Raw genomic sequence first — 16,525 nt, 5'->3', positions numbered from 1 at the left:
TGTCCGATACACACCTGTATATAATACGTCTTTATTCGGTTTAAATAATGATATGAATTTGTCCTTCAATTTGTTAAACGTATACATTGTTTCCCAAGAGGACAATTAAACAAATAAAATGCGTGAGAGTTGTCTTATTTTTTTACTGAATTTAAAAATCCATGTAATTGAATTAGAATCATATTGTCAATTAACCAGCTTTAACTAAAATTTAAAGATATGCATCATTCTTCTGGTTGTACAATGTAATTCGTCAGTACGAAATTCTACTAACGTTAGTATGACAATAACTCACTGTGCAGTTGCCAAACTTTATTTGCTCTAAATTCGTGCCAAAAAAAGAAAAGGATTTGTTCATTATGTCGACTGCGTCCGATTAACTAAATGATAAAGATCCAGTATGATTTAATTCAGGGCGTGTAATCACAGGGGTTTTCAATATCCTTTTCGTGTAAAATATTTTTTTATAAACAATGCTTCTTTTGTTGATTTTGTACGACTTATTCTTTATCGATTTTAAATTACACTGCATATGGTATTTGTTATAATTTTAACAACATACTTTTTTGTTCAACAATATTATTTATCCATTCGCTTTCATTATACACGATTGTATATACCAGTCTAGTGAATAAAAGAATGGAAATGGACATTAATGACTTTATGGGACAATACAAAAATTTACAAATTGAGGCAATTTGTGATTGTCCTCTTTTGAGTAACTTAAAATGTTGTGTTGAAGACACTCTCGCTAAAACTGAACAATTTCAGTCAGACCTAAATATTTCCTCGGAAAACTTAGACGAAATTTGCAGTGAATTTAAACATAAATACCTTGCAGAAAAGGTAAAGGTTGGAAAAGGTAAGGATGTTGTAACTAATAGTTAATGTTCGTCTAAAAAGACAGGTTTTTGCACCAGTAAATTAATTACAGATATGTTTTTTTCGTTGCATGAAATATGGTTAATGTTCTTTAGTAAAGTTAATAGAAGTAAATAAGTAGAAAACAGTAAATTATTAAAAATACCGTTTTACCTAATAAAATATCTATTTCAGATGGAAATAACAACAAACAGTCACTAAGTGAGGAAATGTAAGTATGATAACTCCCTTTTTTCTTTAATGCTTATAAGCAAGGATTTATTTTTATAGTTTGTTTTTAATTTCAATATCCAGTTTTTTTTTATAATTTTTTTCTGCATTATAATGCTTTCACTGAAATTGACCTATTTTATGACATTTACATATGTATACATAATGCAAGTTATTATTTGTATGTTGGTAGATATAAAGTAAATGTATCATTGTTTTTTACTCATATTTTTAACGGTTTGGTACGTCATATGTCGTGAAAACCCTTTGAATAAAGAATACAGTTATAATTACTTTAATTCGCAATCTTCGTATTAACCTCTGAAAATAATCGTCTACTCTTTTTTCGTTTCAAAGGAGTTGTAAAAAGGTGTATACGTCCAACTAATTTGAAATATGTGTTATTATGAAATTTTGACTTTCTTATCATTTTCATTATCTTTTCAGTATTTTGTGTGTACATATTTTGATCCAGTCTAAATCACGTCTATCACATCATGTTATACTTTAGCGCAATCTTTATTTAGCATGTCAAAATGGAAAACTCACAAGGGGATTGCCTCCCTTCCTACACCAATCACTAATTTTAGATTTGCAGTAGCTTTATTTTCACGCATAACGGGTGTTTTTTGACGGTAACTATGCATGTTTTCCTTTTCGGTGTAGAGTTGAAAATGTGATATCTTTTGAGAAATCAATCTAGAGTTGAAAAATTTCCATTAGTACTGCAAACGTTTTCTCAATTTATAGAGAATTTCATGCCATCCCTCTATAAATGATGCAAGCATTGTTGGTGTTTATAATTGGGAAAGGTATGTAATGGTATGAATGTTAAGAACACACAGAATTCCAATTTGGTCCTCTAACCTTAGATTTTTGTAAATACCGTCCTTTTTTTTAATCGGGCCCATGTGTCAAGTACCAGTAGAGACAAGAGCCGATTCTTGTCCATGCTCTCTTTTCATGGTGACTTAAATGTTCTGCAGTTTGGTGATTTCTTAATTTTGTTTTAATGCACTCAAAATAAACATATTTTGTTTGTACTAAATTATAAGGCTTGTATTTTCAAACAAGAATTCCAAAAATTGTTGCAAAAGTGTCGACGACCTTAAACAACCTGTTACATGTGAGGGAGCAGATAGACCAAACAAGAAATGTTTTAGACGAAATCAAATGCAGACTAAACGATACAATCAACCACTTGGCAACCTCTCGATCAAATCATGGACAAAGTAGTACACTAGACAGCCTCCCTTGTGAAATTGATGATCAAAATGAAGCAATAGACAATTCAAGTGGGTCAACAGTTGGTTGGAAAGAACGACCTCTAATTCTGTATGTCTTATTCTGATACTTAACTATTTCATAAAATAAGAAATTCCCTTACCAAAGAGTAATCAAGGGAACCAATGTTATAGCGGTAATCAAAAGAATGTAATCCAGGGACAAAGACCAGACATGGAAAATAGACATACACAACAAAGAACATGAAGTAATTAAAATCATACATACAAAGTAACAAAACTAGTCATCATATATGATTAAAAGATTTACATACTATTCAGCTCCAGATCTCTCAGATCCATTAATAATTCTTTACCTCAGTTTTTAAAATTGTTTGAGTTTTGCGTTGCATTTTAAGTGTTTGTCAAATTTTGTAAACACTTATATTTGTATTTGAAATATTGTTGTAGATATAAGAACCCTAAGATGAATCGGTTTAACCAAACTATCTGTTGTGTATTACTGACTGAGATTTTAGACATTTGTCATGAAGATTTGATAGTACATGCTTCAGACACAGATTATGATTTAGCCTCTTGTCTGGAATCAAATGAAGAACAAATTCTGTCCTGTGTGGTAACAGTGGAGTCAAAAAATGATACATTATTGTATCTTAAGGTTTCAACTCTAATAATTTCACTATAGTGTTAGGTTTTACCTAAGAACATCACGAATTCATATCTCTATATTCAGGTATATGAACATCTATTGAAATAAACAGTAATTACAAATGGTGACAATAAAAAACTTACTTTATAATGATTTAATGGTGCCCGTTTCGTTCCTGTACAGACAAAAAAATCATATCAACAAATAACGAGTCATTTTACATTTTGAAATTATTTTTAGAAGTACATTTCAGAATGCACCATAAAACCCAGGCGATTGTTTATGCTTTCAATTATACTAATATACTGTATACATTATCGTGGTTGTTATCAATATTTAATTGTGACATCATTACACTGACACTTTTTATCAATAAAGGGACCAGTTCACCTGTACCTTCCAGTTTTGCCAGACATTCGGTGTAACTTGGTCCCAAAAATTAAGATTATGTCGCACAATACCTCATGGGACCATAAAGATACTGTACAGGACCTCATACTTCCCGGACAAAAGGTACTCGCCAATAAATGTAATGCTTATTTAACATATAGAGTCAAATTTCAAAATAAACATTTTAAACCAAAAAACTTCCGTTTTGATTTAAAACTACTAATATGAAAATACAAAATTCAAAGGTTCATGGTATTGATGATCACGAAAGTCTGAAATTACGCTTCGAATATGTACTGTGAAAGTATTATTGTTTGTGGAGTACCAAAATTCGTGGTTTTCATGGGTAGGCCAAACGATGAAAATTGGCTCCCAACGAAAAGGAGATTTCCATTGAAGTATAACCACGAATTCAAGAATCCACGAAAATTGGAATCCACGAATAAAAGACTGTCTTCGATTGCTTCGACTTATGACTGAAATTCTATGATTTCTGACAAATTCTTCAAACGTGTTTTCTTATATGATTTTGCAGGACGTGATATTACGTGGCTGTGAAGTTCGCGCCAATCATACTCAAAGGTTAACGTGTGTTGCAATAGCTGTACCACCAATCGAGAATGTTCAGCTTGATCATGCTGGAGGAGACGTCACACTCCGTAATAACAATAACATACAGTTATTATTTCCTGCGTACACGTTTCAGCAACCAACACAAGTTCAAGTCAAGGTGACATATTTCATTGCTTAGAACGTACTGTTTGTTTGAAAGCAGAGAAAAAGATGGATAATCTTTTGAATTTATTTGTTTTCTGAACAACAAATTTGTTTTTATTATCATTGTTTTCACCATATCAACTAAAGGAAACACAGGGAATATGCATTTTGTTGTTTTTGTTTTTGTTTTTTTGTTTTTGTTTTTTGTTTTTTTATTTTGTTCTGATACATACGATTAACAAATTATGATATTTTTTTCTAATTCTCGTCCGGCCAATAACAATACTCTAGGAAGCTTGGGATAAACTGGTAGTCTCAGAGTTGTAATGACGTGTGATAATAAAAAAAATCTTCATGGTTTTCTATGTAATTTGTATTTATAGAAGACTTATTTAATGTTGAAATAAAATTTCGTCCGCAGACTAAAACCTTGCCACCAAATGAAGTAAAGGGTGCGACTTGCAAATATCTAGAACTGGAAAATGTCAAGCGGGCAAGCACATTGGTCACAATTGAGTGTTCTGATACAACCAGTGAAGATTTTCAGGTCATTCTACATGATGTAAGCAATGCAGGTAATGGATTAGTTTTGGAAAACGGTTGAAAATAAAGACTGTAAAAAATCGAAAAATATTTGCTCTTGTCTGCATTTTAATAACTTATTACTGGCAACAATTCTATACATGATTTGGATATGCAGTTCTACATGTAAATTTTTCAAAATATCTAATGCTTATATAAATTACAGAAAACCATAGAAATGGTACAACATGTGATGTAAGTTTACTTCAGGAATACAAGGAATGGCTGGTCAATAACTTGAACATAGATTCCATTTCTAAACAGCTCTCAAATGTGTTTGCGGAAAGTTTTATATATAGATTTAAGGTTTGTAGACCCTTTATTAAAACAACAATTAGTCGATCGGTCATATTCGACAAATACAACTTATTTTGATAATCAGTTCACACGATAGCAAATTGTTTCATTTTTATATTCTTTATTTCCCCGGCTTTTTTACCACTAATGAAGTGCAATCATTTAAAAGTGATTGAGTACTATAACTAGAACGTTTTATACGTGTTTTCTCAAATGCCCGAGAAAATCAGCATTTCTGTTTGCAAATGTGCTTTAAATCACATACAGTTTAAAACTTTGTTGGTGCATAGACTACAACAAACAAGATTTAATCACTTTAATCCATTTATTTGCGTAAAAGTAATTTTTTTTTTCGCCGTCTTTAGGAAGAAGACAATGTTGAAACAAAGATTCGGTTGTTGCTAAGTGAGTTTGAGTCATGTTCCGACACGGCAGTTGACAAGTTCATTAATCTTCTTAACAGTACTGGTCAGACTGAAGCAAGTGTCAAAGTCGCCAGTATTATAAACTTTTTGTCAGAAAACAGCAGTGATTTTGATCCAGGTATATTCTATCAAACTATTAAACTAACAACTCTATTCCAATAAATGGTTTAGTTAATAGGGACGGAGAGTCAGCGAAATCATACATATGTAGATGCTCTGAAACATGAATGGGTTAAAATCGTTTTGTCGGGAGTGACTTATTTCGGAAATTACATCAGTTGTTAGAAGTAATTGTTTGAACTCTTAACGCAGATGCTAATCGTGTCATACATTTACAAGAAATATTGCATTTTCCGTTGGTGGAGACATCAGCGATGTAACAACACCTTGGCATTATTTATGAACAAAGTCAAAGTTGTTTGAGTTCGGTTGAGAAGGTCCGCCATCCAAAGGCAAAAACTAATTTTTTAGTAGCACAAATGACCGAGACAGGCGTCCATGACATCATTTGTATGTAGGGGATCTGAAGCATGAATGGTTCAATTTTTTTCTATCAGAAGTGGTCCACGTATTTGATTCGGACGTGACCTTTTGATTTTTAACGCAGGTGCAGAGTGGAGATTGTGTGTATGTGTGTGTGTGTGTTTTTTTTTTTTTTTTTTTTTTCTTTCTTTCTTTCTTTCTTTTAGGAGAAGTCTCGCATATTCCCGTTGGTCAAGACTTTTACTACTATTTTAAATGTTATAGGCAAAGCTTCAAATCATGTTATGTTATGCATTCGAACATAACACCAATAGTTGACAGAAATAGTGTTTACATATGTGATATTGGTTAAATTGTTTGTTATAAACATTCTAGATTTTGAACAACCTATTGGAACTGTCAAAATAGTGTCCAAGACAAACAATCACTCATGGAGAGTTACTCCTGTAGTTACAAGTGACGACAGAAGTCATACTGTAGAACTGGAAAGAGGGCATTCGTCTTACAGGTGCGTCCGAGTTTATTTAGCGTTAGTGGGCAGTCTAAATGTCAAAATTGATCTTCCTTAAACCTTTGTTTTTTATTTCACATACGCATTTTCGTGTTTTCATGATTTTATGTGTAAAGTTAAGTCCTTGAACTATTTCTTCTATTCAGCCGAATAATATTATATTGTCCGAGTTTTCATTTTTTCTTTAAATAGTTTGACACATTTTCTACTCCTTCCGGAAAATACTGGAGTCGTTGCACCAAACACAAATAAAGTACATATATATAAACAATATTTTCTACAATGACAGTGAACGTAAAAACAAAAAGTAGATATACAAAAGAAGAAAAAAAACGTTAATATCGAGCAGTAAATTGACGTCTCGATTGTCAATTGCTTGTTCAGAAATATTCTCTATTTAGCTGTAGTTACCTTTGACACAGCATGACAGACAAATCTATATGCCTATGTTAAACCCTTTCGTTAGTCTCCTAGGATTGGTTGTTCGGGATGAAATGTTGGATGTTGATGTATGCAAGGCCGCTGCTGTTATAGAGGACGTAGCATGTTTGACATATGTGTCACTTGTTGTTAGGCAAAACAAATATAATCCGGACAAAGTTGCTATCCATTGCGTTAAATCGTCAAAAAACGAGTCCTGTTTGTCTCAACTCTGCAAACAGGGGTATACTATTACCCCAACTAGACCGTTTCTTGAGTTTGGCTTGGTAGATGGGGAAGAGATTGAAATCAGCTTCAATGAATTTTGTCTGGAAGGTTTTGAAAGAAAGCCATTCTCAATGACATTCTACTCTGCCTTAGACACAGCTAAGTACCGTGGAAGATTGTGTGTTGTACATCCTGACAGGCATTTCAATTCTGATAGATACTGTAGCCAAATGACATACCGTGTGGTTTCCCCGAAAATTTCATTGCAAAGAACTGGTACACTAACTCTGTATTTGCCAAAGGTATTATTGCAGTGCCATAATCTCTATAGTAGACATAGAATAATTAACCATATATCGAATCAGTCTAGTTTATTAAAACAATCTTTTTGTACAAAAGTACGTGTAAATATTTATCAAAAATGTTTCATCGCATTTCCTTGTCTCTTGATTCCTAAATAAAGATTATCTCAGCAAAATTATCATGATAAATTTTACCTTTTTGTACATGTATTGATGAATTTCTATTGATATACCTGTAGCCAACAGATGAACAAATTGGTTACTTCAGCTACACGCTAGATTTTACAGGTATAGTGAAGCTTATGGCATGAAGTTTGCAGGCAAAAGTATTTGTATACCAATGTTGGGAAATGAATCATGTAGCTAAGCACATTTCATTAATTTGAAATTTAAGTACTTTCTGTGTAAGATTCAGGCAATGTGTGGCACACCATTTTCCCCAATTTAGTCATATTTCTCTAAATAATATTCAGTATATCTAGAAAACAACCGAAAAGCTATTTAAATTTATCCTGACGCATCTGTGACATTTTGAAACAGGTGTTCTTGTTTCTCCAACCTCAAACAATGCCTGATTCTTAATAGAGAAGAACGTAAGTCACTTCTGTTTGACAGAGTATGAGAAATAAACTATAGCTCCGACTGGACTGTGATATCACACAATACCAAGGCCGTAATAGTCTACTTTTCGTTCATTTTTTTTTTTTTTTTGATGAAGTATGAGAAGTGAAAAAACTTCATACATACTAGGTGTTATTTGTTCGGTTTTTTTTTTTTTTTTTTTTTTGCTTCGTAGATTTCATTTTCATGTACATTTGTATTCGTGGAATTTTTTTTCTGTACTTTTATATAGAACAAAGCATGGCTTTAGTTTGAAATGAAATGTATGTGACTGGTACATGTAAAATAGATAATTACATGTAAATCATTGACACATCACTTGTCGGACAATGAGTATAGAAATATCAATGGCGGATCTAATGGGAATTTTTAAGGTTCTGAAAAGTTGCGAATGACAACACTACCACCCCAACCATTTTGTTAGAAAATTTTGTAGAATCGTATATTTTTTTACCGAAATGGAATGTATAGCCTGGAAATCCCATTTCACAATCTCTGGGTCCAACGCTGAACATTCATATTATTTTCTGCAATTTAGTTACAGCAATGGCAAAGTATCTGGCGTTGAAGTTAATCCCCGAAAATGTCAACTCAACACGTTGGATTAAATGTGCAAAGAATTTAACAACTGACACGATTTATCATTCAATAATTAAACACATTAGTATAGACCTATACAGACCGAGTGAGAGACAAAGGTGTGAAGCATTCTTAGTGTATTGGGCTAACCATTATGTCTACCCTCACGAAAACAAGGTATGTTCTAGTTAACTGGAAAAAAAACAGGGTACACAGCAAGAGCGATACTAATAATTCGAAGCTTTCGACAAAAGACGACTCCCCGCAATTTAAAGCCAAACGAAAACACACGTAATCACTAATCATAAAAAAGAGTTATTGGTGTTATTTGCCCATGCAGTAATATTATAAAGTAGTTATTTTAATGTCAAGCTAGGTTGTAATATTATAAGCAATGGAATATTATCAGCAAATAAATAATTTGTAGCTTGAAAGGATGACTGACGTTTTTGGGCCAGGTGAATCTAAATACAAAGCTGACGCACAGTCGTTCATTCGCCCATTCTTAGTATCAGGTAATGATTTTAGAAGTTAAATGTACATGTATACAAAAGGGGAAAACAAATAAAAATACTTAAAGATTATACAATTCTGGTAGCCAGTGATTTCATTTCTGAAAAGGACGCATTGAGCAGTCATGTGTTTGAAAGGCTATTTTTCTAATGTATGCTTGATTTAAACGGCAAATGATTATATCATATATCATAATATTTAAGATAACAACTTGTATGGATAAACACTTTTTTATTATATGATTAATTATCATCCAAACAGAAATTTTCTGCCTATCTTTGACAGCACATGACTGACAAGTCTATCAAATTTTAAATCATTAACTTTTCCATTGCAGGAACCTTGTCAAATGAAAGGTTAAGACAACTGGCTAAGTCAGTATCAGATAAATGGGAGTTGATGGCAAAAAAACTTGGACTTAGTCAATCTGCCATCAATGAGATCAAACACACTGACGATAACCAAATACGACAATGTCTAAAAATGCTCGATGTATGGCGACTGAGTGATTCGGCTATTTCGAAGGGAACAGACATTGTCAAACATCTACACGAGTGTGCAAAGGCTGCGAAATGTAGCTCTTCTGTCCTGAAAGAGCTTGTGGGGTTCTAAATCAAACTATAAAATCAAACGCCGCATCCTGATTACAACTACTGTTAATAACGGGATTATATTTATTCATCAATCTCAATATGGAATATAGGTACGATGGAGAGGGGAGAAAAGAAAAGATAACTCGCTAATCGATGCTTGCATGTACCATCTAGAAACAATATTCGTGATGTTTTTTTTTATTTCATGCGAGTGCAAAGCTATTGAATTATTTTTTCTGTTTGTTTGTTTGGTTTTCTTTGTTTATTTATTTTATATATTTATTTATTATTTTTGCTTATTGTAGATGAAACCTGGCAGATAAGCAATATTAACTTCATATTCCTTTATGAATAAAATTTTGGTTGTATACATTTTGTGTGGCTCTTAGAAAATGTAATGCATCGATCGAAATTTATTCTTAAGATATAAAAATCACATAAAAGTGTCTAGAAATTAAAATTAAGAGCAACAAGGGTTAAAGCAAATCTAGATACAATTATGTAAAACATTTCGGACGATACTCTGCGTAACACCAGCAAGCTCTTGATTATAAAACTTATAAAGCATATAAATTGTGAGGTGGATACTCAATGAGTGAGAACATAAGGGGCATTACCAAAGATAAATGAATTGACAATACGGAATGTGCAGTCATCTCGCTTGAAAGTAAAGCAAGACATGAGACAGTCATTAATTTCAAGCACATTTTGAAAATGTCAAAACTTTCTCATCATAATTTAGACAGGCAACTCAACAAACGTTTCTTAATTAGATGCTTACCCTATCAAACAAATCTCTTTGAGATCTGAGTTGTTTAAAAATTCATTGACTTTAACAAATATACTTTGAAAAAAATACCAGTGTGTAATTTTTGTTTCCGTACGTTTTTGGTCATTGAATAGCAACAGAGTGAGAAAGCTGAACGAGCTGCGTTTTTTGAGTTTTTTATGTTCTTTGTTGTGTTTGTCTGGTCTTTGTCCCTGGATTACATTCTTTTGATTTCCGCTAGAATCTTGGTTCCCTTGATTACGCTTTCAAATGAAATTAATTTGTCCAAGTTGAGAAATATTTTTAAAAACAATATGGACAAAAACGGAAAAATAAAATTTCAAGTTAAAAAATATAATTTCTGCTGAAAGAAGAGACTGAATTGTTTGTTGAATATTTAATGTCTGACTATGAAAACAATTGGATGGTTCAAACACGTTAACCAAATTAAACAATTATGTATTTATGGATAAAAAAAATATTGAAGTTTTTTTTTTAACTTTTAATTTTTTATTCATTAAGATACATATATACATAACAGACAGTTTAAACTACATGATGAACATCACATGTTGTTTACTTAAACCGCATCATTCTGTACATACAAACAACCAGCTTAATAATGAGATATATGTTTTATCCTATTGGGTTTATTAAATATACAGTAAATTAGGTGGGAAAAAACGAATAATTTGATCTGAAAAAAAAATTTTCACACGTTTGTTTTTCCGCAGCTATCATTTTTTCAATATTATACATATACTTTATTTTTTCTAACATTCCTTGCACATTTAATGGTTTATTATAACACTTCATACTGTAAATATAATGTTTCATCCAAAGAATAATATTATTTTGTGGATCACCTTTACAACATTGTTTAATATTACCAAACAAAACTATGATTTTAGTGAATGCTATGCTTATACCATTATGAAGGAGCCATTGATCAATTTCTTCAATAAAATCCTGTACGTGTTCACATTCCCAAAACAAATGTTCAATAGTTTCTATTCCTGAATTACAGAAAGAACAAAATGGAGAGGAGGCATTGTCAACTATATTGATAAATTTGTTGGTTGTCAAAATCCTCTGATTAATTCTGTACTGGAGCCAATGCAGTTTTGTGTTTTGTGTAACGACAAATGGAAGTTTATTAAAAACTTTCCAATTCTCAGTATCTACATTTAAAATTGTGCTCCACTTGGTGTTCCCTGTAGACGTACAATCATTTCTATTTAAAATACAATACATATCTCTTGAGCCCTTCCGACTCTTTAATATAGTTTTCACATGTGATGGAATGAAAGGAGATGATAGTTTGTAGCTTTCCTTTGTAAACTGCTTACTTATCTTTGATGTCAGAGACATAATACTATTGTATTTCATTATATTCAAATTTACATCAAAAATATTTTGTAATTCGTCGTGTTTCAAAAAAGAACCATCTTCTCCAACCAAATCATTAACATAACGAATATCTCCACCAAGCCAATTCTTATATAGAATTGGTCGTTGTCCAACTTTAAACAAATTATTCATCCAAAGAGGACTGGCTAAAAAATATTCCCATTTTTTATCTTTCTCTCTCTCCATTACCATTTCCCATGACAACAGAACATCTCGCCAAAAATCATTTTTAATATTTTCTCTTAAATGAGATATATATGCTGATCCACTGGTGAATAATTTTTCTTTGTCTACCTGTGATAAGAAAATATTTTGCCAATTTCCTTCATTTCTAAAAAGTCTCCTCATCCATGTACATTTCATGGCTTGAATAAAAGCATTTACATTGATCATCTTAAGGCCTCCTTCTTCATAGCATTTTTGTAATACATCTTTCTTAACTTTATGAACAGGTGAATTCCACACAAATGTATAAAAAATGTCGTTTATATTTTTCACCATATCATCCCTTGGGTTTGGAAGTGACATCATAAAATGATTCAAAATTGGTAACAAAAGTGTTTTAACAACTGTTATTCTACCAATTACTGTGATATTTCGTTTTGACCACTGGTTTATCATACTTTTGATCTTTTTGATACTTTCATCATAATTTTGTTTTATCATCTTATCCAGGTCGACCTCAAAATTAACACCTAATAATTTGAAAGATGTTAACTCCCCAAGAAAATTTTTTTCTCTCTACATAAAACCTCCTTAGAATACTTTTTGCTCCCAATCCAAACAACTTGAGTTTTTGAAAAGTTGATATTAAGTCCCGAAATCTGGCCAAACCAATCAAGTTCATGTAATGCCTGGTTCAAGGAATCTTCCGAACCATCTAAAAGTAAAGATGTATCGTCTGCAAATTGGGACAATTTATGTTCAACCTGGATGGCTTTGATTCCCTTTATATCATTGTTCGTTTTAATTTTCACACTCAAAATTTCAGCACATTAAGATAAATAAGTAAGGTGACAAGGGGTCCCCTTGTCTACAGCCCCGTTCCATTAAGAAAAACTCTGAAAGATTCCCATCCTGAATAACAGCGGAGTTTATGTTATTGTATAAAACTTCTGTCCATTTTATAATAGAATCCCAAAAGTTAAAGAACTTTAAAACATTTTTAAAAAATCTCCATGAAATGGAATCAAAAGCCTTTTCAAAATCGATTAATAATAAAAGGCCAGGTATATTATTTTCTTCACCATATTGCATAATGTCATAAATAAGTCCAATATTCTCCCCAATATATCTTCCACTGATAAATCCAGTCTGATCAGTATGTATAAGATTACTCAAAACAGTCTTAAATCTCATAGCTAAAGCACCAGAACAAATCTTATATACTGTGTTCCATAAAGATATGGGTCTCCAATTCTTTAAAAAATGTCTTGGTTTATTTCCCTTAGGTAGACAGGTAATAATGCCCTGTTTTTGTGTGACAGATAATTCTCCCTTTTGGTACCCTGCATTTAATGATCTAACAACAAAATATTTTAAATCCTTCCAAAAAAACTTAAAGAAGTCAGTAGAAAACCCATCAGAACCTGGCGTTTTATTATTTTTCATACGTTTTAATGCCAGACCAGCTTCATTAACAGTAATAATACCTTCTAAACTGTCTTTTTGATCATTTGTTAACTTTGTAAAATTTACACCATCTAAACCTTGATTAATTTCATCATATACATCAACATTGTCATTGTCTTTTTTCTTATAAAGTGTTTCATAAAATTCCTTAACCTGGTTTAAAATCTCTTTCTGATCTGTAACTACCTCCCCATTATCTTTTTCAACTTTAGGAATGATTTTACTCGTAAAGTTCTTAGATTCTAGACCACAACTTGTTGGCTTTTCCCCTTCCTCTATCCATTGTACTCTAGATCTAACCATTTTACCCTGCAATCTCTCCTTTCTGATATTCTCTAATTCTTGCTTTTTTTGTTCTAATTGCTGTATTGAACCATTATCTAAATTTTCTTCTATATATCTTACTTATTCCTTAAGTTTTTCCTCATTTTTGTTTTTTTCTCTCTTTTTAAAACTTGAATATGAGATGGATTTTCCACGTATTTCCATCAATAAAGTTTCAGAAAGAGTTGATCATTTATAATGAATTCAATTGACTCATTATCAATATCTTGTATACTCTCATGATTATAAACTGGAAGACAATATTGTTTCTTTACATCAAGTATCTTCTGATGTACAATTTTGATATATTCCTCATCATAAAGTAATGAGTTACTGAACTTCCATAACCCTTTCCCTCTAACAAATGGACAGATCTCCAATTCTAGTAATATCTTAGAGTGGTCTGAACGATAACTTGGTTCAACACAGCAATTTTTTAAAAATGATAACATACCCTCTGATATCAGAAAAAAATCAAGCCTTGCTTGTTTTAGAGGGTTTTTCTTCCGCCAAGTAAATCTTTTTAATTTTGGAAAAAGCTCTCTGAATGGATCCACCAGAGATCCATCCTCTATTATTTGCAGTAATTTATCTCTAGCATTGGGGTTGTTTATATGTAGATAATTACTATAATCTAGATCTGGAGACAAAACCAGGATATAATCCCCACATATTACATAATATTCATTCTCAAAGTCATCAATAACAGGCATAATCTGGCCATAAAACGCAGGGCAGTCATTACTAGGACCATATATAGTAACTAATGTAAAACGTATCTTATCAACCATAACATCTAAAGCTAAATAATTTCCATTTTCATCTTTTTTTCCCTTTGTAATTTTGAATTCAAAATTATTATTAAATAGTATAGCAACTCCTCTAGAGTTAGTAGTGAAAGATGCAAAGAAACAGTCAAAACCCCAAAGTGATCTAATATTGTTCTCTTGTTCAAATGCAAAATGAGTGTCTTGAAGGCAATATATGTTATACTTTTCTGATTTCAGAAAATTGAAAACATCCGTCCTCTTGGACAGGTCACCTAATCCTTGACAATTGACTGAAAGTATTTTTAAAGACCCCATGATTGTTGGGATACATAATAAATCATTTTAAAATTTTGACAACATAGACACAAAATAAACCATGTCTTAGGAATGCATAAAACATAAACACAGTAATGTACATGTATATTCAGTATTCTAATGAACTGCTGTTTCAACAAAGTCACCAAGAGAACAGCTAAACAACCACAATGTTTTTTTGCCAGATATAAGAAATATACATTAGAAATAATAAGTTGAGAAAAAAGGTTAAAAGCAATATAAAGGAAGTCTGGAAACATTCAATTTCAATTATGATGTCACATATTTGCAATATATATGCATTGAACTCAAATATTGAAAAGGTAAAATTCTACTGGGTTCTAATGATTCACACTTAGTGAAGATATACAGACAAATCTTCAGTAATAAAACCAATACAAACTTATGTCTGTGTAGACACTGGAGCAAACTGGTAAAAAAGCCAATGCGTATAGTTAAGCCAACAGAAAAGTTTGTTTGTTGGGGTTTAACGCCCGAGCAGCAATATTTCAGCTATATTCAGGCGATTGCCAACAGATAAGTGAATGTTAAAATGAAGTTATAATGACATAAAGACCTGTGTGTGTGTTTTTTTTTCAAATCATTTGCAAACAATTATAAATATATCAATTTTGAAACACAAAATATCATATTTCCCATCAAGAAAATTCAACAATTTACAGGAAAGTGTTATTTCAAAACCAAAAAATGGAATATACACTACATATCCACAGTAAATATAACAAAATAACCTTACTTCCACTTGCTATATAGGAATATGTTCAAAGAAAATAAAAGAGTACACAACTGTTATATATTCAACATAAAGCTTGGCATTCCCTTGCTGTTTTAACACAAATGAATGACGTTATCTTTGACCTAGAGCTGGAAAATCAGCGTACTTCTACATTTTCTTGCTAAAGCAATATTGAATGATCTTTTGAAAAATGAGCCTGTAATCTTGACATTAATTTCCAATCTTCAAAATTGATTCTGTTTTTCTAAGAACTGAACATAAACATAGTTTAACCAAAATCCAAAATAAGAGCATTGGTTCTAGTGTTTACATAGATATTGTGAATGGGCAAAAGTTATATTGAAACCAGTATAACAATTCTTGAATTTTTGCTAACTCCACCTGTGAAAGAGTAATAACCTAATAAATAAAGAGCTTCGCGTAGCACAGCATGATATGACTGCAGTAGTCAAACCCTGAACAGTTAAGGCAAGTGGACACAATATTAGCTTTTGATACACTTAAGCATAGGGACTTATAGTTCATTATGGACACAACAGGTTTGGACACAATAACTAGTAGCACAAATGTATTTGAAACTGGAGCAAAAATATAGAAATGGAGAGTTGAGGGATTGGTCCTTTTGACCCCTTATAACTCAAAACGGTAAGAGAAATATGAAATCTGATTGAAAAATAGGGGGGGGAATTTTCATAAGGAATCCAACAAAAAAAATCTGTTATTGGACCAAAAATAAAAAAGTTTATCTTTTTGGGCATGGCCCAATTTTATACCCCTTTAAGAATGACATCTAAGTAATAAAAAATGGGTCAACAATAAGCTTTTCTATCAATTCTAATGATAACAAACATAAGAGGTAAATCAGACAATGTTTCAGAACCAATGGACAAAGGTAGAAAACA

At 31.8% G+C, this 16,525-nt stretch overlaps 1 protein-coding gene across 1 annotated transcript; it reads left to right on the top strand.

Annotated features, from left to right (window-relative positions):
* The first annotated feature begins 544 nt into the window (after positions 1-544).
* LOC148616402 (uncharacterized) lies at positions 545-10,016 on the top strand. The gene is made up of 15 exons (XM_088583410.1): positions 545-862; positions 1,057-1,093; positions 2,167-2,427; positions 2,787-2,994; positions 3,364-3,498; positions 3,911-4,105; positions 4,514-4,667; positions 4,841-4,980; positions 5,337-5,514; positions 6,255-6,387; positions 6,857-7,340; positions 7,580-7,628; positions 8,500-8,717; positions 8,968-9,055; positions 9,391-10,016. Exons 1-15 carry the CDS (start codon positions 640-642, stop codon positions 9,663-9,665), a joined length of 2,778 nt encoding a protein of 925 aa, XP_088439536.1. The 5' UTR covers positions 545-639; the 3' UTR covers positions 9,666-10,016.
* Positions 10,017-16,525: the final 6,509 nt, after the last annotated feature.

The sequence above is a fragment of the Perna viridis genome, chromosome 5 (genome assembly GCF_037379345.1).
Source record: "Perna viridis isolate PV_CMFRI_1.1 ecotype Kerala chromosome 5, ASM3737934v1, whole genome shotgun sequence".
In the NCBI taxonomy this organism is placed as follows: domain Eukaryota; kingdom Metazoa; phylum Mollusca; class Bivalvia; order Mytilida; family Mytilidae; genus Perna; species Perna viridis.
This window is presented reverse-complemented; position numbering and strand designations above follow the sequence as displayed.

Excerpts from the sequence above, each read along its gene's own strand:
- LOC148616402 (XM_088583410.1), top strand. The coding sequence starts at position 640 with ATGGAAATGGACATTAATGACTTTATGGGACAATACAAAAATTTACAA. Across the intron at positions 3,499-3,910 it reads TCATACTTCCCGGACAAAAG|GACGTGATATTACGTGGCTG; the intron begins GTACTCGCCAAT and ends ATGATTTTGCAG. Across the intron at positions 7,341-7,579 it reads TAACTCTGTATTTGCCAAAG|CCAACAGATGAACAAATTGG; the intron begins GTATTATTGCAG and ends ATATACCTGTAG.